At 41.9% G+C, this 25,981-nt stretch overlaps 1 protein-coding gene across 1 annotated transcript; it reads left to right on the plus strand.

Moving 5' to 3' along the window:
- Window positions 1-1,018: 1,018 nt before the first annotated feature.
- emilin1a (elastin microfibril interfacer 1a) lies at window positions 1,019-25,027 on the plus strand. Its single transcript, XM_018735256.2, has 8 exons — window positions 1,019-1,652; window positions 15,477-15,602; window positions 19,758-19,972; window positions 20,438-22,540; window positions 23,507-23,632; window positions 23,765-23,782; window positions 23,907-24,041; window positions 24,235-25,027. The coding sequence occupies exons 1-8, from the start codon at window positions 1,501-1,503 to the stop codon at window positions 24,555-24,557; spliced, it is 3,198 nt and encodes a 1,065-aa protein (XP_018590772.1). The 5' UTR covers window positions 1,019-1,500; the 3' UTR covers window positions 24,558-25,027.
- The last annotated feature ends 954 nt before the right edge of the window (window positions 25,028-25,981 follow it).

Genomic DNA, 25,981 nt, shown 5'->3' on the forward strand with positions numbered 1-25,981 from the left:
GCAGCTGTAGGACTTGAATGCTTCCCACTATGCCACCATGCTGCTTTCTTGGATTCAACAAAAATAACTCCAGCTCAGGGTTCTGGTGGTCTGGAGCCTATCTTGGAGGCACAAAACACTAGGCTAGACTTGGTACTTCCTGGATAGAGCCCTAGCCCATTGTAGGGTAGCCAGACACACAATCAATCACTCACGCATACACACACTATGGGCAGTTTAGAATCATTTGAACTGACCTGAAGTGCATGACTTTGAACATTATAATATGGTATGATATGATATTTTTTGAAAACATTAAAAAAATATTTCCTGCTGGCCATTCCAAATACTATTTGCAACTGAGCTACCACTTTATGTTAATAGAAGATTAATATTCATAATCACAACCCCTGTCCAGCTTACTCCAAAATGAACTGTCTTTATCTGTAAACATCTCTGCTTGATATATCTGGATTTTACTATATACTGAATAAATGACACAGAGAGGGAAACACAGGTTCATAGAATTGCAAACATAATATTTTAAACACAAACACCTTTATTGTTGTACAGTGCTCTCTGGAAAAGTCAGTCTAACCAGGAACAGATGTGTGAAGTGAACTCACGGCACTCAGAACCGAAATTTAAAAAAAAAAAAAAAAAAAAAAAATCTATTACCTGGGTTTGGGTGAAATGCAAGAAAAAGACCATACACCAGACAGGGGGTTGGGCGATCATCAAAGTTCTCTTAGTTTTAGCCTTGACCTTCGCCAACTACTGAGAAAAAAACTGACGAACTCATCAGTTTCGGGCTCTTAAAACAAATTTGCGCTTCCTGTGAGTTAGATAATCGGGACTTTCCTGCCTATGATATTTTAGCCCGATAAGTCTGGAAACGCGGCACTTTTCTCCGAAGTTCTGGCGGGTGTATCGTTTGGAGCGAGAGGCTGCGGGACTGTCGGCCGGCTGGGTACCGCAAGCAGGGGTGGGGGGTGGGGGAGATGGGGGTGGGGTGGGATGGGATGGGATGGGGGAGGAGGGAAGGGAGCCGGGCAGCTGCGAGCGCCTCGGGACGGAGGAGGACACTCTGATGCGCTGCACTTCAGGCAACACCACCACATCATCACCCCCGGTTTACGAAACCCGCACTCGCATTTACGAAAGGAAAATCCGTCCCAGATTCCACAGCTGCTTCACGGGGAAAATACCAAGAAGCTGTAACCAAGACTGTGACCGATGACGCCGAAAGTTGTAAGAGTCTGTCGGATGAGATCATAAACTAGACACGTTTCGAACGAAGTGAAAGAAATATACAGCAGAGTAGGCCAGCAAATGCTGAAAAGCTTCTTGAAAAGCGAGGGAAAGTCGTGCGGTGCTTGATGAGAGCGGAGCATGGAGACGTAGCATGGAGTGACTTGAGACTCGAGGCGCGGTGCGCGCGCGGCTCTCCGGCGGAACCGAGGCGAGCGAACGAACCCTTCATCATTTCTCTCCAACGGCTCTCGCTGACTTTTTGCGGGGATGGCAGGACCTGTTCCCTATCTTCTGCTGCTGCTTTGGACTGTGTGTGCCGGGGTGCACAGCGTATCCTTTCCCTCTCGGTACCAAGGCTTCGGGGCGCAGCAGAGTCCGGCGCAGGGTCCGAACGGGGCACGAGCGGCGAGCAGACACAGGTAACACCCTGTACTGACCCCTCGTCCCCGGACACGTCAAGACAACCGTTTGCACCCATTTCATTATCATACTAATTTTAATAGCGCTTTTCATTTTATGACGTTCCAGCAGTGAGTGTACTTTTTTTTGTTGTAAAATTATAGTTATAGCAAACTCTTTTGGTGACGAAAATTGAGCCAGCAAGTCTCACGGAAACTTCTGACTGAGATACAGATCATGGTTCCCGATCCCAGATATGTAAACATGGACTATGACTGAGTCGCTACATAGCGAAACAACCGTACAACGTGTAACGGGACTTACCGTTAAAATAACGGAAAATATTACGCTGACGTGACGTAATTCAGCGATTGAATAGCATGCAGACCTATTCAGATTTTGTTTTTTTTTTTGCTGCTGGCACCTGTATTCTGTTTGGTCAGTATTTACTTGGTTGGGTGACTAAATCGGGTAAATACACAAAGCTGGGCTGTGGTGTGTAAATCCACACCTGCGCGAACTGCGCACGAGGCGGGAGCCCAGCAGTCCGCGCTCCTGACCGTCACTGGTGACGAAGGACGTGTGTGTGTGTGTGTCCCGAGCCCTCTCTGTACGACATTTAACAGCTCATTCTGAAGACTTCAAAACTAAGTTGTGGTGCCGTGGCTTGCATGTTATTATAAAACATACATGACGACGGCACTTTCTGTGTCATTTCCAGTTGTGAAACTAAATTCTAGCTGTGTCGTCGAAGGCGTGGAGAAACGCCGCTTGGCAGCGCGTGACATGTGTGTGTCTCTGTTTAGTTAGATTATAAAAAGCTGTTCAGCATCTTAGGGCCAAGTAAATGTGGCATTTCAGACCACTTTCATTTGGTTTTTTTTTGGGGGGGAAATGTCTGTTAATCATACTGAAGTAATGGATTAAGTAGGAGCTGTTAGAAAATAGTGACATGGGACGGAAACCCCTGAGGTGCTTTTCAGTCAAAAGTGTAGTAACCGCTTGGTGTCTGGGCACATCTCATGAAGAAAACTTTAAATTATATATCTACATGGGAGAATATTTTCCAGTATATTCAGGAAAATGTTGCTCTGGCTTATGTCCCGTCCAGGATGTACCCTGTCTCACACTCTAAGCTTCCTGGATAGGTTCTTGACCATAGCAACCCTGCACTGGTTAAGCCGCTATTGAGAATGAATGAATCAATTCAGGAGAATATGAGCGAAAAGAAACACACACACACACAAACACACACACACACACACACACACAATGTCTACAACCACTTGTCCCGAGCGGGGTCACTGCGAACCAGAGTCAAACCCAGCAACACAAGAGCGCAAGTCCGAAGGGGGAGGGGACACACCCTGGACGGGATGCCAGTCCGCCACAAGGCACCCCAAGCAGGGCTCGAACCCCAGACCCGCCATACAGTGAGCCAAAGAAAAGCAAAATATCTACTTAAAAACTGAATGTTCTGTTGAAAGGTTTTTAACCAGACACCTGTTATTTCCAAATGCCTTTCGGTTGAGGTTTTTTAAAATCGCATGGTTTGTTGAAATAGTGAGTGAATGAATGAATGAATGAATGAATGAATTATAAGGTGACATTTTTTGCCTAGAAGAAATCTAAATTTTTGTCTAGGTGATGTTTACAGGGCCTATATGTGGGACAACTGGTAATGTAGTGGTTAGCGTTTTGGTTAGCATTTTTAGACCTGTGAATCCAAAGGTTGCAGGTTTGATCCACCACCTCTGGTTGTACTACACTCGAGCAAGGTACTTACATAAAAAATTTGCTCAAGTAACATTATCCCGGTGTATAAATGGGTTGAAAGCTGTAAGTACTTCTTGATGTTATACATTTACAGTACATTTACATTTATTTATTTAGCAGACGCTTTTCTCCAAAGCGATGTACATCTCAGCAAAAATACAATTTGTGTATTACATTAAGAGAAAGAAACATAGCTGCAGACATGTGATTCTTAAGTAAACATAGTTTGTTACTTCCCACTTGATGCACCGATGTTCATATTGTAAGTTGCTTTGCAGAAAAGCTATGAATAAATGTAACTTACTGTACACTCAGTCTCCATTTTTGGACTTGCAATATTTTTCCATTTCATGCCGACTAGCAGTCTATGATGCCTAAAAAGAGTGAATGTAGGCTACTGCTGAATGGGAAGAAAATAATTGTCTCTTGGAATGTGGCCGTTTGACCCCCTCTTGTCTGCACACGTGTGATGCGTCGTGTGTTGTGTTGAGACCCAACTCCCTCACACTGAGAGCCAGTCCCTTGGGGGCTCAGTATGAGCTGACCCCTCAATTTACCATGTTAGATCAGTGTCAGTAGGGTCCAGTTCCACACTGGCAAGGAATCAGTCTGCTGGGAACTGGAACAGCAGGGCGGTGGGGGGTGCTGCACTCCACTCCAACCAGTCTACCCAGAGAATGTGTTGGCTGTTGGCCCAACAGCCTCAACGTGTTTGAACTCTTTTTGTTTTAACAGATGTGTGAAATATTTGTGTGGAGTCTATGATTCCTCTATATGTGTCTGTAAGGGGATGTATTATATATTCTATTGAAAAGAACTTATTTTCATGTTTTTAATTATAGTTTTGGTTATTTATGATATTTTTTCAAATGACCATGGGTAGCTTAGCTGTAATAATAAGAGGTCAGCAATATGAAGGGCAAAAAATTTCATAATGTAGTATTCACATCAAATTAAATCAAGATGAGATTGCTGACAGTCTAATATTTCTTTATTTCTGATAGATATCTATCTATTTCATGATAGATACTTTTTGGTAACAACAAAAAATTGAAGGTGTTAATGAGCTCCAGATGGCCAGATCATCAGCTGGCTATCAGCTAGAAACAGAATGTGCCATCAAGCCCAAGATCAGCCAGAATTTCCTGAAATGAATATGCAGGATTTTACACATTTCAGGCCCCTGAATTACTCTCATGTTTGAAGGATTGCCTACATGCTGTGCTAACATGTTTGCGGACAGCCTGGCTAGTTGCCCTGGAATGGTTTTTGAATCTCAGAGACATGATTTCAAAAGATGAAGTTGACCAGGCGGCCTTTAAGACATCATGCATTTGGACTGATGGTGTCCAAAGATGCTTTTCCTTACGAGGTCATGAGTTCTCGGACAACTGTCTGAAATGCATCCTCCACATATAATTGTGAGAATTGTGTTTCTGCTTTCTGTTAAAACAACCAAGGAGAGAAATATCTCTACTTCACAAACATCTATATCTACAACAATGTGCTTGAGTCAAGTGTGATGGAAATAAAATCAGTACACAGGTTGCTTCACAAAGCTCATTTCACAATTCCAGTTTAGTAGCTGAGGTGCATGCTGAGGTTAATCTTGTAAAAAGTGTCTCACCGGTGCACACAGCTCCGTTTATTTTACTCCAGGGCTCCAGCTGTGTATGATAAACATTTCGGGCAGGGTTAGCAGCTGAGGAGGTGGAGGAATGGAAATAGGGGTTAACTGTACATAGATCTTAAAGAAAGATTGCTATGTTAGAATACATGCATTTTATGAATAATTATTAACCTTAATATCACAAATCCTATAGTTATGCTGAGAAATGACACATTATAGATGCGATAGAAATGTTTCACATTGTTCTTTAAAATATCAAGTCATGAAACTTCATAATGATTGACTAAATATACAGATACACTTGGAATCAATCATGCGTTTGTAGCTCTTTTAGCATGGAGATTTGTGGTTTCTATTTGTAATTTTAAAAGTAACACAGATGAATTCTATTAGAAGTTTTTGTCAAGGAACAAATGTCTTTCTATTTACTCCTTTTTAACATTTGTTTATTCATTCGTTATGAATTAAGTTTGCATTACACAGTAAAATTGTGGAGATGGCACGGCACAGTGAAAGGTTTAGGTCTGAAGTCTCTGATGACCTGTGCCTTTTGGGGGTCTGGTTTGAGCTGGTGGGATCTTGGAGCAGAGGAACTGGATGTGATGGACAGCTCTTTGATGCCTATTTCTTTCCAGATCTCAGATAATGAAGATCAGCTGCCTCTCGCCAAAGATCAGTAAGGAACATGTGTGAGGCAGCTAGTCTGAGAAGTGAGACAGAGCACTGAAGAAAAACAGCAAAATTCTCAAACCCGTGGCCTTGTTTGGGTTCTTCACTGTGTTATAGTTCTTTTGGCACACTTATTGTTTTCTGTCTCCCTATTTTAGTTCATTTACTAAAAAGGGCCTCATCCCCATTTAATGTTACCATGTTTTAATAAAAATCCTAGTTTTGTTTGGACCTTTGCTCTCCCTTTATCCACCTCCACTCCACAACTAGCCACAGCAGCCAGAATTTATCTGAGATTAAGTTACTCGCTGCAGTTGTGTTGAATTGCTCACATAAAGTGCCATGGCATCCATATACAAGAGTCATTCCACTGATGTGGTTTGGACAGGAAAAGGCCGTTGGTTCAACAGTTCAAGTGAAAACAGATAAAACCAAAGGAGCCAACAATCTCCTGTATCTCTCCCCACAATGATATCTAACATCAAGTGTGCAGTTACTTAAAGTAATGATTCCAGTTGGTTTATATACTCTGAATGCATATTTTCATTTTTTTCCTTACTACCCCATGTCCTCAGTTGCCTTCAGTCTTTGTTCCAGCTGACAGGCTGTGAAAAAGAGGTCAGGCACCTATCTGCCAAGCTAAGGCAATTTAGAAAACTGCGTGCAGCTACAGCCTTGGCTCGAAATGACAATGGATGTTTTATTATTTCTCCGTGTGCCTGACGTACGTCTGTGCAGCTTTGGCATATCTTCTGATGCTTGTCTACGAATGCAGTGGCAAAGTGGCTTCCATAAGCTGTGCATGCTCCACAGTGCTCCTTGGAGATGCACCTATTTGAATTTCCACCTCTGTCCAAAGTCTGGGGTCACTGTCACTGCGTGGCAGAATCCTGTAACATCAACATTAACATTGCTCTGAGGGTTGTGCACTTACACCAGTGCTAGCTTTCCAGTTAGATGAATATTTATGTGACCGAGAAGATTTGAGGGCCTAGTGTAGCTCCACATAACCAAATATAAGAGAAGTAATGATTGGTTTATAATAAAATGCAGCCTGGCGTTTGTGCAGTTATTGACCCTGAACCATACTTATGTATAAATTTGTTTAAATTGCTCAGTAACTGCAGTCTGTTTCAAATTATATACACAGATCAAAAAGTTGCTGACCGTTATACAAATGAAATAATATACATACAGTTATTATACAATTAAAGTGTAACATACAAGTTGCACATAGTATCACCATATTCAGGTCTTAATCCTGACAGTGATGTTGTGTTAATAAAGGCTTTACCAATTAGTTGTGAGTTCTGAAAGTACGGAAACAGCAAAGCAAAGCAAACATAGTCCGAAAGTGCCCCTCTCTGGGTCTCTTTCTCTGGACAAAAAAGATTTCTGCTATATAGCTTCAATGGGATAGAAATCGCTCTAAGTTTGGCTGTAAAACTGTGATCTGGGAGCCCTAGGGTTTCCCTAATGTTCCCGTTTAGCTCCTTGTTAAGGGATTTTGTGTGAGTTACGCGGGATTCAACCCGTTCACGTCTCAGCCTGTCGGTTAAAGTGTGTGGCTCCTTCTGTACTACAGCTACCAGCACAGTTAATTTGAACATGAAATACAGTTCTGGTGGGCACAGCTGTTCTGATTTCTATATCGGAGGGTTATAAAAAATAATGAAGCGTGTACGGAGGCCTACAGACAATGTGGCCCGTGAATGAAACGGCACCTAAATCTAACTGAACACCTATGAATATATTATTATGAAGTAAGCACTGCATTCAGTGTTACGCCCACAGGGAAGAGTTAGGAGGCATCATGGAACATGATGAGTAGTGTCCTTTCTGCAAGTTACCAGCAAGGAATGACCTTGTAGATATGAGCTTTGGTGGGATTGTCATATTTGGTGGGACAGCAATGGCCAGTTCACAGGGTGTCACAGGTACTTTACTTTCCCCCTCTTATTACTTCAGAAAACTCTCACACACACACACACACACACACACACACACACACACACACACACACACACACACACACACACACACACACTTTCTGAAACCGCTTGTCCCACGTGGGGTCATGGGGAGCCAGAGCCTAACCCAGCAACACGGGGCGTAAGGCTGGAGGGGGAGGGAACACACCCAGGATGTGACGCCAGTCCGTCACAAGGCACCCCAAGCGGGACTTGAACCCCAGACCCACCAGAGAGCAGGACTCAGTCAAACCTCCATACTTCAGAAAACTACTCTTGTAAAAAAACATTTACAAGAAAAACTGTAAAATAGCTAATTTATGTGATTGGAAACATTAAACTACAATATCCAGACTATTATATTCACAACAGCTGTAAACAAAAATCATGTAAAACTAAAAAAAATACATATATATTTCAAATTATATTTACACACACACACGCACTGTCTGAACTGCTTGTCCCATACGGGGTCGTGGGAAGCCGGAGCCTAACCTAGAAACACAGGGCGTAAGGCTGGGGGGGAGGGGACACACCCAGGACGGGACGCCAGTCTGTCACAAGCACCCCAAGCGGGACTTGAACCCCAGACCCACTGGAGAGCAGGACCCAGTCCAACCTGCTGCCCCCCCCCCCATAAAACTTATATTCACCAGAATGCAATTAATGACTAAAAATTTTTACTGTTGTATCATCATATTCAAATGGACATGAGTAATTGAAAAAGCTATAGTACTATAGCCACAGGTGAGTAGGTGTCTTCAGTAGGCACTGGTCAGTTGGTGGGTTCTATAGCCACAGGTCAGTGGATGTGTCCAGAGGCAGAAGTTAGTAAATGCAGAGCACTTTAGTTAGAGGTTAACAGTGACCTGGATTTCAGAGGGCAGATATAAAAATCATATCTGCGACAAGGCAACTTACAGCAATCTTTCAGCGGCTGTTGTGATTTTGACATCATGCTGAGGTCAGGAACCAAGAATGGACACCTACTGTTTTTATTAAATACTCACTATTCTGACATGTTACAGTATCCAAGACCAAATTTAACTTGGAGATCTGCAGTGTTTACACAGTATTACTTGTGCAGTACGGCCTTCCCGAAAGGAGTGGGTCTTGCCAGCAGTCTGTTGCATCAGAGCAGGACATGCGAGGGAGTGAGTTGGGTCAGGTTTAACTTTACGGTCCCATTTTTGGTAATATTTCTTTTCACTGAAATGCCTTTTTTCTTGTGTAATTTAGTGCCATGCTGGCAAGGTATTGAGCATGCTTCCCTTCCAGCTAGTGACACAAGCTGAGCTCCATAGGAGGAAGCGCTGAAGCCTCGATAATCCCATTTTAACTTCCTTTGACCGTCAAGAGGCATGAGAAGCAGACGTTGGCTGGATGCAGTGGTTCATGCCACTGGGTCACAGTGCGGTATTTTACTTCAACTTCAACATCCAGCCATCATCGATTAGTTAAGGAGCTGGCCAAGTGCAGTGACCTTTTGATGACCACGTGCTGCCTGCGCTGATAGATAAGAGGCTTTCTTTCCTAAACCGAGAACATTATTGCTGTATATGCTGTCGTTTGGCTCAGAACGTGGGTTCTTGCTTTTCATAACTTGCCAATTTGGCATTCATGCTTCTAGCTTCTGACTCACTACAGGGTTTTTCCTTTACAAAAAGGACATGAGATCTTCTGATAAGTTGTGATTATTCATTCTGTAGCCCAATTTTTAAACCTGTTCAGAAATTGCTCATGGGTTTCACTTTCGTTTTTTCTGAACTAATTTTTGAATACTCCAGAATTCTCATAATGCATTAGCTCTTAAACACTACATTATATTCTTAGTTACATTAAACAGTTTTGGTGTTTATTTTATCAAAACTCAAAAAATTGCATAAATACGTTTTTTCCATTATTGACTCATTGATCATCGGTATACTTATAGCAGATTGCTTTCACCATCAGGTGGCATAGTGGTGCAGCGGATATTGCTGGTGTATCACAGCTTCTGGGTTGTGGGTTTAGATGTGGGTTCAATATGTGCAAAGTTTTTTTCTCTGGTCACATGAAGGGTGCTCTGGTTTCTCTCATAGTCCAAAGATAACTGTTTTTTTTTGAGAAATTGGTGACTCTGAACTGCCTTTACTGTGAGGGTGTGTGACTGCCTTGTGATGCACTAGTGTCCCGACCAGGGTATACTGTGCTTCGTGACCCTGTATTGGACATATGTTTATTGATAGTGCACGGATGGTTTTACAGTGCTGTTTGAAAGTGTGCAAAGCATTTATGTCCCTTAGTTTTACCACAAAATGGTTATTTAATGAGAAACAGTCTTTCTCATGGGGGTGTGGTGGCGCAGCTGGCTTGACCAGGTCCCACTCTGTGGTGGGTCTGGGGTTCAAGTCCTGCTTGAAGTGCCCTGTGATAGACTGGCATCCTGTCCTGGGCATGCCCCCCCCAGCCTTGTGCCCTGTGTTGCCGGGTTAGGTTCCGGTTTGTCGCAACCCTTCTTGGGACAAGCGGCTTTAGACAGTGTGTGTGTGTGAGGAGTCTTTCTCATGACATAATAGGTGTGTAATGACCAATTCCATATGTTGCTTTAGCAGAAATCATCTGTGTAGTAAAAACAGGGTAGCACAGCAAGTAGTGCTGCTGTCTCACAGCACCTGACCAGTGCAAGAGAACATGAGTTTGATCCCCATTCAGTCTGCATGGGGATTGCATGTTCTTCCTGTGTCTGCATGGGTTTCCTCGAGGTGCTCCAGTTTCTGCTCGCAGTATGAAGGCATACTGTTCCGGTTCCCCCAGAGTGTGTGAGTGACAAAGAGAGTGTGTTCTAATGATATGTGGATGAATGACCCTTTGTAAGTAGTGTATCTAGCAGTGTAATTCACCTTGGTGAATAAGGTGTGTTGGCTGATAACACTCCATAGAGTTCATTGGAAGTTACTTTGGAGGAAAGCATCCGAAGTAAATAAATGTAAACATAGAAGTAGTGCAGGTGTAAAAATAAGTGAACCCCAAATTGCATTGGTTAAACCAAGTAGGTAAGTAGAATCAGGTGTGGACAGTGGTAGAGTAGTGTTTAGAGCTGCTGCCTTTGGATGAAGAGGTTCAGAAATTGAATTCCACCTGTAGTTGTAGTACCCTTGACCAAGATGCTTGCCCCTGTAAAATTACCTTCCTGTACAAATTTGTAGTTTTGGGAGAAAAATGTGTGTAAATTGTTTTATGCATTTTATTTAAGATTTGGATTTTATAAGTTTAATATTTTATTGAAAAATAATGATCATCTGTGTAGGGTTCGCAGACTTTCAAGCAGCACTGTAGTTCATAGGCTAATGGTTTATTTTGCTGCCACTGTAGCTATCAAGAAGAATTTGAATTGATGAGTTTTTTATTGATCAAATTTATGTCTTGACCTTTTCCATCACCTCTCCTATGTTTTTAGGACCTTTCATGTGCTCTGCACCTTGACATTGGAGTGTCTCTCCGCTTGTATCTACATTACTATTTACACTAATTTATGACCAATAGGATTTCGGAAAAGAAGGCAGGAGTGTCTTTTAAGTAGAAGATGCAGTTATACAACATCATTGTTGTAGATAGGGTGGTGTTTACACAAGACACAGAAAGGGCTTCAGTTCCTCTCAGATGAACGGAAGAGACATATCAAAGCATGCAGGACAGATGTCGAGCAATAGCCAAGTAATACAAACAAAATGGGTAGAGTATGGTCACAGAAAGTATCGTCTAGTTGTGCTGATTTTCAAGACTAGGACCTCTTTACCTTCACCTCAAGGCCAGATGCTTAGAGAAAGAAACAGGAGAAGTTTAGGCCAAAATAGATCCCAAAGGTTGTCTGTTTCCATGGCTGGAAATGCCATCATCTCAGCTAACTACCGTGACTTGGACGTAAGACTTCAATTTTCTTCAGGTCTGTTCTTTCCTCTCAGGTCTTTCCATTTTGATCACTTACATCCACATATTCCCACAAATGTAGTGTGGAGCTAAATGAATATTACTGGTTGAGGTAAAAATACACTGAGTGAAACTTTATAAACATATGAGGGAACAATTATTTTTAAAGGCTTGCAGAAGGTGTTTATTTACTTTTGTTTATTTTCCCTTACTTTTAACAGCTTAGATTTTTAACAGCTATTTTTAACCAAAGCAACTTAAAGTAGCGGACCGAGTTACACTGCGGAGTACAGTGCAATAAACTAGAGCAAATAAGAGCAAGTACTGTACCTCAATTAAGGTTCCTATACAGCAGTATCAATAGGCAGACTTGAACAAATATTTTTCAGGTTACAAATGCTGGATACAAACGATACAGTTTTCATGGCATTTCAATCCAGTTTACAGGCGACAGCATTTTAAAGATTTTTCAGAATTATTGACTTGTCTCATTCATGAAGACATGGGTCAGCTAACTGAAATATTTGCTCTTGTTACTTGTCATTATTGCAGTCCTTTGCAGTCCTTCTCTCTGATACCATTTCTATTCATTATGATGATCAAAGCTCTTGTGTATTACAGTGAACCAGTTACAGGAGCATGGTAAGTATAAAATATGTCTCTCTGTTGCCAAAATTTTGTAATAGAAGCCCTTTAGACAAGGTCCAGGAAATGGGTTTAGAGCTCATGGGAAATGGGAGTCTGTGCTTATTCTGTTCAGTGCTCTAGATGAGGTTCTGTTTCTTGACGGAGCAGCATATTCAGTGAGCAGTGCAGCTTCACACACACACACACACACACACACACACATACGTCTTGGTCGAGGAGACAATAGAAAGGGTGGTACTGTGGTCGATGAGACGGGAAAATAAAAGCTCTGGGGTCAGAACCCAATTCTCTGAATTGCTGGAAAAACCATTCATCCTGAAGACATAATTAGGAGGGATCATTGCATTTTTTTGTATTTTTAAAGTCATTGTCTCACAGCAGTATGTATCCATGAATTTTACTTCTGGTTTTTGAGCATACCATATTGCAGAACTGCACGGCATTTCATTTTTTATTCATTACCAAGAGTGGATAAGGAAAAATAATTTCTTACAGTTTTACAGAGCAATGACTCTTCAATATGATATGCAAAAGACTGACAGCATCTTTAGACCTGATTGCCCTCACAAAGTTTATCAAGAAGTTACACGATATAAGGATCATTATTATGTATCAGGGGGTGCGGTGGCGCAGTGGGTTGGACCACAGTCCTGCTCTCTGGTGGGTCTGGGGTTCGAGTCCCGCTTGGGGTGCCTTGCGGCGGACTGGCGTCCCGTCCTGGGTGTGTCCCCTTCCCCCTCCGGCCTTACGCCCTGTGTTACCGGGTAGGCTCCGGTTCCCTGTGACCCCGTATGGGACAAGCGGTTCTGAAGGTGTGTGTGTGTGTGTGTGTGTGTGTGTGTGTGTGTGTGTGTGTGTGTGTGTGTGTGTGTGTGTGTGTGTGTGTATTATGTATCATATTTTGCATTTATTCTGTTCATTTGTTACCAGTACTAACAAAAGAATCACAACAGAAGTGTGGCAGCTATATAGTGGTTAAGCAAATATCTCAAATGGATTTATGCATAAAAAGAGGAGAGCAAACCGATGCTGAGCTTTGCCTTTTTCAACAGGTTAAACTGCGATTCTGCAGCAATAGCATGGTCAGTGTCATATTGTTTTCATTTCCACAGGGATGGGGGCACATGAAAACATTTTTTTTTCCATTCAAAGAGCCAAATGGCAGTAACTGAATCACCATGTGTAATGGTTTTGGTTACGCTGTTCTTAGCCTACCTACTGGCTCATGTACAGTGTTCATGTACAGGTCTTCTTCTAACTGTTGCTGTACAAATGATCCTTGTGTCTGACAAGACACTTTCCACATTTCTGGGAAGCAGTGCTGTAAAAATCATTTATGAAGATTGTCTGTAGCTTTTCTTTCAGTCTGTTCTGTTGTTTTTTTTTTATGGGGGGGGCGGGTTTTGGGCACCTAAATCAACCCTACCTCCCGTTTTGTCCAAATATTTCAACAAAGCGACCATTTTAATAACTTTTGGCTTCAGAATCCCTTTCCACTTAAAATTATAGTCGTTTCCTACAATCTCTGTTAAACTGTGGTGTTGAGCTCTTAGCTTAACTTTCATGAGTTTTCCCAGTACTTCTTTACAGTTGAGAACATTCACCACCGGCAGTTACATAAATCCAATGGTTGTCTGGAAACTGTGACAAAGAGGGAACTAACATTTTTAAGCACAGCACAAGGAGAATAGCTCATGACAGCACTCAGGCCCAGAGGCAACTATCATAATTAATTTTGGGCACCGAGAAATGGTAAAGTCGAGCAAGACAGGAGTTGAAGGTCAAAACATGGGCTAAAAGTGTTTATGGAGACTTGGAGAATGAAAGTGTTTGTGAAGGGAGAACTTGACTACTGATGTTTTGAGACTGGAGAAAGAAGTGAAACTAAAAACTAGAGAGCAAAAACATAGCAGAACAACTAAAAATGATAATAGGTCAGGGTTTATGAGGCGTTGTCCTCTTATTTTTCCTGTTCAGTACCAGTCACCATAACCTGACTTTCCAAATGTAGCCTTTTCCATTGCAATTCTCTGCTTACTGTAACTTAAACTGCTAGTTGAAACCAGCAGCCTCATCTTATGGTTTTATGTAGCTGAAATGAACAAATTGCCATGGAAACTTTCCCAGAGTTAATCTATTAGACATATAATTATCACATGGAGTGGGGGTTATTATGTGGGTGTTAAGAATATAATTTAATCTAGTTTTTTGCCCCATTTCCAGTGTAGCAACTGGAGACCTTACCAAATTCTGAGGGCCGTGACACCATGGGGAACTAATCAAAACCAACATATCTTTCTTTACAATTTTTCACATTGTCGTAGCAATGGAGCTGCTATGTTATGTCCCATCCTCATGACTGAAAGTTGGATACTATACGAACAGCTGACCTGACATCAGCGTACGGTTACGTTTTGATGAGTCACTTGGGCAGAGAAACCACCAGAGACCCAAACCCTCATCTGGTGAGAGCTGTCCTGCTCTTAGGGAGCACCTACAGGCAGTGTTCAGTGTCATCAATTCAACAGAAGTTAGACAATTTATATTCACCTGAACCCTATGTCTTTGAGGAAACCCACGCAAACACAAGACGAACATGCAGACTCTACACAGACTGACTGGGGATCTAACCCATGTTCTTTCGCACCACCCAGGTGCTGTGAGGTGGCAGCACTACACTCCGTGCTTCCGTGCCACCACAGAGATGCTCCTTTTTGAATTTACTCTGCGTTGTCTCGCTGTAGACAGTTTCGACCCAAAGATCCTGTTGTGTCGTTCTTGTGCAGTGCAACATCACTCTATCGGGATGTTCAGTTGAGTTGAATCTCACTGCCTGGGAGACTAAGCAATATGTGGAAAAACAGTGTATGACCACTCACCTGTGATGTGTGGGATGCTGAACAGCATAGCAGTATGTAGACTTCAATAAGACTTTGTTTTTTGACCATTTCAGTATTTAACAAAAAATATAGGTGAATATAATACAGAAGGGACAGAGCACGTTTAGGAACCAATTGAGGTAAAAGAAATAATTTTTCTGTAACCATTCCATCGCAGAAGATGCAAGTAACTCTATAACCTTACTTACTGTTAATAATTGTTACTCCTATTTTATGGTGTCACAGAACCTCCATGAAGAACATCTCTCCTGTACCTCCACACCCATGAACCTGCCACCCCTGGTAGACATTCAGTCCATTACAGCACTGTGGTGCAGTCAGCTCTTTCCTCTGTCCCTGCAGGAACTGGTGTGCGTACGTGGTGACAAGGAAAGTAAGCTGTGTGGTGGAGGATGGCGTGGAGACCTACGTGAAGCCAGACTACCAGCCCTGCTCCTGGGGACAGGTTCATTGCTCGCGTGTGGTGGCGTGAGTACCTGTTCACTTGCTCATGCATATTCAAACATACAGCTTCATCTCTGGTACAATGCATCATGGGAAAAACAAGTATCTATCACTTTGAAGCACAGTCAGATTGCTATATTTCAAAATTCTTCTATAGTTCTGTGATTCTAAAAAACGTTAAGGGGAAGTTCTTTGAATTCAGTGCCTTATAGTCTAGGAATACAGTACCAGTTCACATGTGAGTACACCTGTGCTATACTTGTATGGGATGAACATGACAGAGGAGTGAGACTCGAACGAGCCACAAGTGTCCAGCATCTCTGGGAACTGCTGAGAAGATATGTCGGCTGATTTTCTGCTCAATATTGTTAACCAAATGCCTGGAAAACAAAAAGTTTCCATGAACATGTGCTCACACATTTCATTGGTACAGTAGATAGATCATGTTGTGTGTCAAGCGCTCTGCTGCATATAATAATATGTGACAGTAACAGGCATAAATCGTTTGCAAAGGTCCTCCAAAGTTATAAAAAGCTGCAGGAACCAACTGGAATAATTTGTTTCTTAAAACAATATTAGCTGTTCTGCTTCTCAAGACAGAGGAAGTTATTGCTGTGGCATGTGTCATAGGAAGAAGAAGAACATCCTCCCATTGAGATGGGGGAATGCCGTTCACTTTGGGGAGAGAAATAGTGTGCTATTTCTGGAACCTAATGAGGCCACCAGTAGCTGGACATACGGCAGACACAGATTTTGGCCAAAAAAACCCTGCCAGAACCAGACTGAGGTATCACTAATTTTTCACAAACAAGTCACATTTTTGGCTCATATATAACAAGATGAAAAAGGATATTAGTGCAGATGCAGTTTCACAATGGTATAGATATTTGACTGTGCTATAAACTAATCAAAAGACAAATATGCACTCAGAAACAAACAAACCAAAGTTTGTTCCTGCAGGATACGTGTGTCTCTGTGTAAGGAAACTGCTGGGGGAATTGTGTCAAAAAATAGGTGTGTTTGGGGTCTGGCTCGCACAGTGGACTTTTGTTAATGACCGTTTGGCTTCAGATCCCCGATGACTGCCTGCACGCAAAACCCAGATGTAAGCGCTTAATCCCACGTTCCCAGAACGGCAACCCCGTACACACTATGCTAACAACGATACTCGGACAATTCCAAGCCTTATAATCAGCTCACCACAGCAGTTACACAGCAAATGACTAAATACATTGCCTCTTCCGCTCTCTCAGTGTATCACACTTTTTTGCTGCACTCTGACACATTACTAAAAAAAAAAAACATGTACTCTTTGTAATGTCACATTCTAAACATGCATATATATATATATATATATATATATATATATATATATATATATATATACATACACACACACACACACACACACGCGCGCGCACACACAGACATACAGGAGGTGTGGTGGCATGGTGGGTTCAGCTGGTACCCGCTGTGTGGCAGGTCTGCAAGCCCTGCTTAAGGTACCTTGCGATGGACTGGCGTCCCGTCCTGGGTGTTTCCCCTCCCTCTTCGGCCTTGCACCCTGTTTTGATGATGGGTGTGTGTGTGTGTATACATACACATATATTATATATACTTGTATACACTGAGCACTCTTTTTCATACAACAGGCTTATTATTTAGTACAATGGCATTTTTGAAATAGAGTTCGTATAAGAACGCCAGTCATCTTTTCTCATGTGTAATTTGAGCCACTGGTACATTTTAAAAGGAACAAATGAGTCCCAGTGCAATGTAACTGTGGCACAGCTTTCAGGATGCTTTGCACATGGGTACAAAACAGTTCAATGAGGGGAACAATCATACACACACACACAGTTTCAGAACCGCTTGTCCCATACGGGGTCACGGGGAACTGGAGCCTACCCGGTAACACAGGGCGTAAGGCCGGAGGGGGAGGGGACACACCCAGGACGGGACGCCAGTCCGTCGCAAGGCACCCCAAGCGGGACTCGAACCCCAGACCCACCGAAGAGCAGGACTGTGGTCCAACCCACTGTGCCACCGCACCCCCCTTAACAATCATACAAAGTGTGGAAAATAAATATGATTGATAAAAGATAACCATTTGTTCATATTATGTTATTTCCTCCAATAATCTTAAGACAAGTCACTCCCAGGCCAATGTAGTTGCTGCACAGCTTTCAGACTCATACAAACAAGGGCAGCTGATAAAAACTAAGTTAAAACATTACAGTTGTGGTCTTCAAAACAGAGTAAGAGACCCTTCTCTCAGTGCTTCCCTATGTTTCCTCGTGTGAGTGTGTTTGTAGTAGTGTTGTTTCCCACTTTCATCTCAGGTGCTACTGAAATAGCATCCTGTGAGTTCAAAAACTGTTTAAAAGGTGTAAAAGGGGGCTTTTAAAAGCAAGATAAAATGCATGATGTTCTCCAAACCTGCTCCAGAAAGGAAACATTTTAATAGCAATGTGTTAATTCAAAATGAAGAAAATATGACACTCTCCTGTACTTTTAAAAGTGTTTTTAAAACATTGTCTTTTTGTCAGTGTGAGGTTTCCCTCAACAGAGGAAAGTTCCATATAGTGCTTCACAGTGGCCCATATAGTCAATAGGCATTCAAAAATGTCAAATATGCAAAACTAGACTATAACAACTCTGCATTATACAAATGGTTACTAAAAATTAATGAATGAAAATATAACATTTAAAGTAACTCTGGAAATATTTTTTTTATAAGTAAGGCTTATGCTGGTGTTATCATTGCATTTCATTGCATGCATAAAAATGCCATTTATTATTGTACTATAACTAATTTTAATTGACATATTTTTGTCCAGGATTTTTTTCTTGTTTCATATGAAATAATGGTCATTTGAACCCCTGATAATGGGATTCTACCTCCTGGGCAATTGATTACCCAATTAACTGGATGTATACATCTTTGTTTCAGTGTATACCCAGTTAAAGTCCCAAGATTATTTTAAAGGAAAACCAGGACTAGGTAGAACACTCAATATAGTTTGCTTTTTACTTAGAGTTCAACAAAAGTATTATCCCTGGAAAGAGTTCATAATTTATAAATCCATTTAATTCAGGTACAGTAATAACTGTAATCTAAAATCAAGGGTGCATACTGCAGTATTGTTCAATTTAAGCATACAAGCGGTCCACTGTCTCCCTGGGAAATTCAAAGCTGAGCTTTCTGTTAGAAAAATCTGAATAAAATAAAAATATCTTCATTCAGTGAGATTTGGTAAGCTTTTTTTTCTGATTTTGCTGTTGTTGCCAGGATTTACAATTGAGTTCATGTCTCTCTGAATTCAAGATTATTGAATTATTAAAGTTAAAAATGCACTATGAAACATCACCAGCTCATTTTACATTTAGCCTACTCATCTAGCAAATGCTTTTCTCCAGAGTGACATCATGATTATTAATAAAGATACACTAACCTCTCCACAGACACCCTTCCATCTATGCATCAGAGCAACATAACAGAGATACATCCACTACGTACACACTACAGGTTATTTAGTCACCAAGTCACCTGAAACACCTCTTTGGACTATGAGAGGAAACAAGAGCAGCTTACAGTACAGTTTTACTCATTCGCACTCCTGACATCTAAACACTATATGTAAACAATACTGAAAATGATTTGTATCACATAAAATCATATATAAATATTACACACATACACTGAACTGTGGGATCTACGCATATTGGCTTGGGTAAGCTGTGCATCTTTGTCTCGGTAACCGGCCTCACTCATTGTTAGCTGTCTTTGTGACTGTGGAATCTCACATTTCTCGCAATAACTTTTAAACTTTTCAGTGCTGTTAATTTTGCATTTTTAATAACGGGTCCAAAACACAGTGCTCCCAGTGCTTCTAAAAGTGTTCCTAAGAGGAAGAAGACTGTGATGACTTTGACATAAAAGGTGGAATTGCTAGATATGCTTTGCAGTGGAAAGTCTGCAAGAGCGGTTGGTCGCCATTACGGGATAAATGAGTCGACCGTTAGGGGGACCCAGGTATTATTCGCCAATTTTCACATTCCCATAGGTCTTCTGCCCCTATCCCTCGTGAATGTGAAAGGGTGACTGACATCAGTGCTCCAATGGAACTTGAAATGGCCCCCTTCAGGTTTAAAATCTTTGTCTTCTGTTTCCTACAGATATCGAACATACTTGAGGCCCCGGTACAAGGTGGCATTCAAAGTGGTGACAGAAATGGAGTGGAAGTGCTGTACCGGTTATTCAGGGGATGACTGCAATGATGGACCTAATGGCCAGTCCATCACCCAGGTTTCCACTGCCAGGCCCCAACCCAGACCATATAATCCAGGACAGACAGGCTCTGGTACAACCCCAGGGCAAAGTGGTGGAGAAGGTATACCGACTTTTTTTAATATTAGATTCCAGAATGTTTAAACTAATGTATGCTGCTGTTTATACATGAATTGTGTAAAAATGTACACGCATCATTAATGCTCTTAAATGTGCAGGAAATTAGTTACATATTTTAACACTGATATGCTCATTCTAAAGAGAATAGTGGTACAGTAGGAATTGCTAGCGCCTCCCAGATCAAGAGCTGCTTGGTGTAAATTTGGTTTGAACCATGCTCAGGGCGTGTAGAGGTTGTATTTCTTCATATGTTTGCATGCCCAAGAACATGCACAAAACACAAGTGGTGGCCCATTCACTGTCATGTTTATTCTCGTGCTTGATTTGTGAAATATGATATCTTTGAAAGCATAGACTAAATTGTATAAATAACAGAACAATGCCTACATGAGGAAATGTGAAGCACAGCATGTATGACTAGTAACATCCTACTGTCTTGTATTTCCAGGGAGAGGAGACAGTGAAAAAATGAGGGAGCTAGAGGAGAAGATCCAAAGTTTAACCAAAGAACTCTATGATCTGCAGGACACTGTAAGGGGCATGAATGAGAAGTCTCATGAAGAGACACAGAAGCCAGGGTTCTCTGGCAAGACGCCGGCTGATGCTGCACAGCCAGAAATAAAGGAGACTATCCACAGCATCCAGATGAAACTGGACCAGTTGGATAACATGACCCGGGCACATGACAAAACCCTAGTCAGCATCAACAACCACCTGGTCAATGGGAGGGGCAGTGGAAATGACCTGGATGGTGTGAGTGGGAGCAAGCTGATAACGCTGAAGGATGAGATTTTGAGGGAGCTGGAGCATAGGGTTAGTCTCTCCTGCTCTGTTTGCCAGTCGGGAGTGGAGGACCTGAGACGGCAGCAGCAGGAGGACCGCGAGAGGATTTTTGCCTTGGAGAAGCTCATCCACTCCATAGACAGGCAGCATCGGCAAACACTGGATAGCATCCGCGGGGACCTGGCAAGCTTGCAAGGCTGCTGCGACAAGGTGAACGAACTGAGTAGAAGACTCAGTGAAGTGGAGAAGAAAATGATCTTGGCAGAGAATGCTCAGGTTGCTATAAGTGACCGCTTGGACAAGGAGTTAACAGGGCTTACTGGGACTGGAGGGAATTCAAGGGTGACTGAGGAAAAATTCAACACACACCTGCAAGACCTGGAGAGACGTCTGAACAACACAGTACAGCAGACAAGTGAAAACTGTGATTATCTGGAGAACAACCTGAAGGACTACTTTCAGAAGGAGCTCAGTGACATGCAACATGAATACGATTACAAAATTTCAAATCTTGAAGCTGATGTCACTATACTGAGGGATGCTGTTTATGACCAAAAAAAGCACTTAAGTCGTCTAGAGAACCTGACATCTCACATGGACAACGAACTGACTTCAGCAGTACACCACTGCACTGAATCCTGTGGCTCCAGACAAGGCACAGGCAGGGGAGATGATACTGAGGACACAATGAAATCTCTACAGTGGAGAGTCATTACTAATGAAGAAGAGATTCAAAGGTTTGATACGAGACTGAAGGATCTCACTGTCACAGGTGATTCTTTGATGGACAAAGTGGTGGATCTCAGCCATGATGTCCGCAAAATTAAGGCGCTCACGGGTGAAAACGGTGAACACCTGAACAGGATTGTGACAGAAATTGAGAACTTGGGTAGGAATGTAGATGACTGCGGCATCTGTAGCTCTCTAGAGAATGAATTGGCTTTGCTGAAGAATAACACCAACAGAGCATTTGAGAAGTGGCAGGTGGATATCAATAACATGCAAAACAGAATAGACAATGATGAGACCACTTGCTCTCAGGTGTGTTCCTCCCTGCAGGAGGAAGTGGGGAAGTTGAAGGAGGAGGTTGAGAAGTGCAGTGGACAGTGCAAAATCAGCTTGGAGCGAATAACTGGAGGTGGAGACCTTGACACAGAGAAGCCTCTGGATGGTCACAGTGTCATCAGCAGCACATCCCATGGGAGTCTGAAGTCTATTCAAGGAGAGCTCTCTGAGGTCATTCTGACCTTTAGCTCCATCAACGACACGCTGAAGGGATTAGAGCACAGTGTGCAGAAGCATGACAGTGTCATCACTGACCTGAGCAACACCAAAGACAAGATAATCTCTGAGATTGACAAGATTCAGATGGAAATGAATGAGCACAACGAGGACAGTAAGAGCCGCTTCGACCAAGTGAGTCGTGAAATCCATCGCTTTAGCAACAACTTCATGGTGGAGATGGGTGACTGCAAGCGGTCTGGGGAAGGGCTGGAGAAGAGGCTGTCCAAGATGGAGGGTGTGTGTGGCCGCCTGGATACCATATCAGACAGCCTGCAGAGGATCAGAGAGGGTCTCAACAAGCATGTGTCTGGGCTTTGGAGCTGTGTCCATAGCCTCAACAGTACTGTGATCACCCACAGCGGATTCATTGACGATATCCAGAACATTCAGCTGGATGGCATCCACCGCAAGATAAAGCATCTTAACTCCTCCATGTTGCATATCCTCCATGAGGTCCGGAACTTCTCAAGCCAAGATTTTGTTGGTGAGTACACACAGTTATATAGCATGGCCTGAAGACATTTTACTTTAAGACCTTTACTATACTCACAGCACATTACTTTACAGAAAACTGAGTTGCTGGTGTTTAATCTGCCCAAAATCCTAAAGACATATCTCACAACTTAACTGCCTTCCCAGCTGTGAATACTTTTTGCAACAAACAGCAAAAATATTTGTCAGCAATAATATTTTAGCTCTACATCATGATGAATAAAAGACAATGTAATTATTCATGTACATAACACTTTCTTCTGAAATGTTAGATTTGAATAGTAAGGTATTTATTAACCGGAGGGGCACGGTGGTGTGGCGGGTATAGAGTTTGAATCCTGCTTGGGGTGCCTTGCAGCAGACTGGTGTCCTGTCCTGGGTGTGTCCCCCCCGCTCTGGCCTTGTGTCATATGTTCCCGGGTTGGGCTCCGGTTCGCCGCGACCCTGCTCGGGACAAGCGGTTTCAAACAGTGTGTGTGTGTATTTATTAACCATTTATACAGATGGGCAATTTCTTAATAGACTAAGAATACCAAAGATAGCAGTACTACAATTATTAAAACTAAAAGAAGTAATTTTCAGCTATTTTTCATTTAATTTCAGCTGGTTAATTTTACTGGAGTAATTGAGGGTATGTACCCTTGCTGAAGGGTACTATTGTAGGTGGAATTTGAAGCATAGATAGTTTGACTGCTGTTTTTGGTGGCGCACATAAACACGCTGCTGCCTGTAAAACTGAGTTTGATGACATGATGCAAATTTATGGACCTGTTGGCACATCTGGAGACTGTCTACTGTCCTTTTTATTATTATTAGAAATAAACTACAAACAAATAATAAATTAAACAGCTTTAACAGCTATTGATGTTTAGTAGAGTGTGAACCTGGATTTTCTGATTGTACCACTACACTGCTTGATGTAAATATATGTTCAAAGAGTCTCTTTTGGTTTTTTCAGGCCTGCCTGGGCCACCAGGGGCTCAGGGAGACATAGGGTTGCCAGGAATACCAGGGCCACTGGGGCCACCAGGTCTTGATGGTCCACAAGGTAGACCTGGCCTGCCAGGACTTATGGGACCACCAGGTATAATTAACCAAAATCTCATCCCCAATAACTTTTGACACATTTCAACCAGCTGTTGAAATAAGCAGCAACTGCACATTTAACTAAAAAATGATCAATCCTAATGGACCAATTTTATTTCTCCTTATCCAGGTCTCAGAGGTGAACAAGGTATGTTTCCAGCTATTATATTGTGGCCTATGCTTGTTGACATCTATAGCATTTTGCTAACCTAATTTGAATACATGTTTGCCATTTTATTTGTCCACCAAAACCCTGAACCTTGATCTCCTAGGTGCTGCTGGAAGGGATGCAGACGTGCCTCGATATTCCTTCTCTGCTGCCCTCATCCATCCTCAGGTCAATTCAGGGACCATCATCTTTAGCAAGGTGTTTGTTAATGAAGGGAACGTCTATAACAGAGACACAGGTACAGTACCTAGACCTTCACGCCTCTGACAACAGATGGTTGAAGACTTGTTTACTGAACATTTTGCTGTACAATTTATTGCTTTTCCAACACTTATTGTGCGTTTGTACATCTTTTCACGTTATTATCACAACATTGTATTTGCCGTGCAGATTTTATTATTAGACTCGTGCTGCTGTTGTGCCCCCCTCAGGAATCTTTACGGCTCCAGTGGATGGACGGTACTTTTTCAGCGGCATCCTGACAGGCCACAAGAACGTGAAGATAGAGGCAGTGCTGTCTCTGAACAACACCGGTGTGGCACGTGTAGATTCAGCAGGCTACCAGCCTGAGGGCCTGGAAAACAAGCCCATGGCAGAGACCAAGCCAAACCCAGGGTCTCTGGCTGTCTTCAACATCATCTTGCCACTAAAAATGGGGGACATGATCTGCATCGACCTGGTCATGGGCAAGCTGGCTTACTCAGTGGAACCTCTGACCATCTTCAGTGGGATGCTGCTCTATAAGGATAGATAGCAAGCCAACTCAGAGAACAGATTGTGTTAGCAGCCACAGAATGAAGAGGCTACGCTCCATCAAACACGATGGCGTTTGACAATAAAGCACAACTTCAGTCCCCACAGGAATAAAGGAGACAGTGAAAGCGGTGTTTTTATCTTTTTCAGTCTCAGTGACAATAAAAGACTTGTATCACTGCTTGGAAATAGGATTAAGTGTTACATGGAATATACACCTTGACTGTGATTATTTTAAACATAACGCTTCATCTGGATAACAGATGAGACTGCATACACACTGTTGTCTCCTTCCTATTATGCACTATCAACACGAGTGTTACATGTTAGCCGCCAAAGTTGGTCTTGCCAAAATTCCTTTCTTTTTGAAGTGTTACACATAAAGTCAGGGTTCCAGGTAACCCCAGAGTATTATTATTTTTATGGGCAAGTAGTGAAGATAGATACATATATTTTTCAAGAAATTGAAAAAAATGCTATCTGGTAAAAATATTTGTTAATTTTTTTTAATATCTGTGCACATCTGTCTGTCTTTTTTCATGTATGTGTAAATAATTCAGTGCTCCAGAATGAAAATAGAAAGATTTTTAAACCTTACTCTTATGCAAACTTTACATTCATACACAAGCTTTATAATACAATTTACAATAATATAATTATTGTAACGACAAAGGAATGATGACAAACTCAACACAACTCAAGATTTGACTCAAGCTTTCAATGAAAACATGCATTAACCAGTTTACAATAATGTGAAAACATATGTCTTCAATACAGTTCTAGATATATATTATGAATATATTCCATATCATTAAAAAATTCCAGGGCTGGTTAGTCATATAATTTCTTGAACAACAACAAAGGGCAGTATGCTTTATAAACACTGATTTTTATATCCTTAAAAGGGTTCAAATTTTTGTCACTAAACCGTGCATTTGAAGTGAAAAGCAATAAATTACACTCCGCTAGAGGGCAGAGCTTATTATTTTTTACTCCTTTATAACCTCAAATAATCCTGTGAATGATTAGAAATATATGATGGCCTCCAGCTAATCCTTGTGCCAAAATATTCTCATTTGTGACGGGATACATGGTGCGATGACCCCAGCCCTATATCTTCCTGGCTCCTAATGTAGCCCCGTTAATACACCCGAAAGGACATATTCAGGGGGAAACCGTGCTTTCCATATTAATATGAGATATATCTCTGACGAAGAACCAAAAACATGTTTGGACCTGCTAATATAGAAACCTCAAAACTCTGGATGCAAAAACATACAAGAATTAGTTTTCATTCATTGCATTGTACAGTCTGAAGATGCCTTTAAATGTTTTATGAAGCTTTCTTCCGGACACTTCTGACACTTTAACATGCATTCTATAATGTATTTCTTGGTTGCACGTGTGGTTAAAATAAAATGTATC

The sequence above is a fragment of the Scleropages formosus genome, chromosome 1 (genome assembly GCF_900964775.1).
Source record: "Scleropages formosus chromosome 1, fSclFor1.1, whole genome shotgun sequence".
Lineage (NCBI taxonomy): Eukaryota > Metazoa > Chordata > Actinopteri > Osteoglossiformes > Osteoglossidae > Scleropages > Scleropages formosus.

Coding starts and splice junctions, on each gene's coding strand:
- emilin1a (XM_018735256.2), top strand. CDS start 1,501: ATGGCAGGACCTGTTCCCTATCTTCTGCTGCTGCTTTGGACTGTGTGT. Junction 1,653..15,476: donor CGAGCGGCGAGCAGACACAG/GTAACACCCTGT, acceptor CTGTCCCTGCAG/GAACTGGTGTGCGTACGTGG. Junction 24,042..24,234: donor CGTCTATAACAGAGACACAG/GTACAGTACCTA, acceptor TGCCCCCCTCAG/GAATCTTTACGGCTCCAGTG.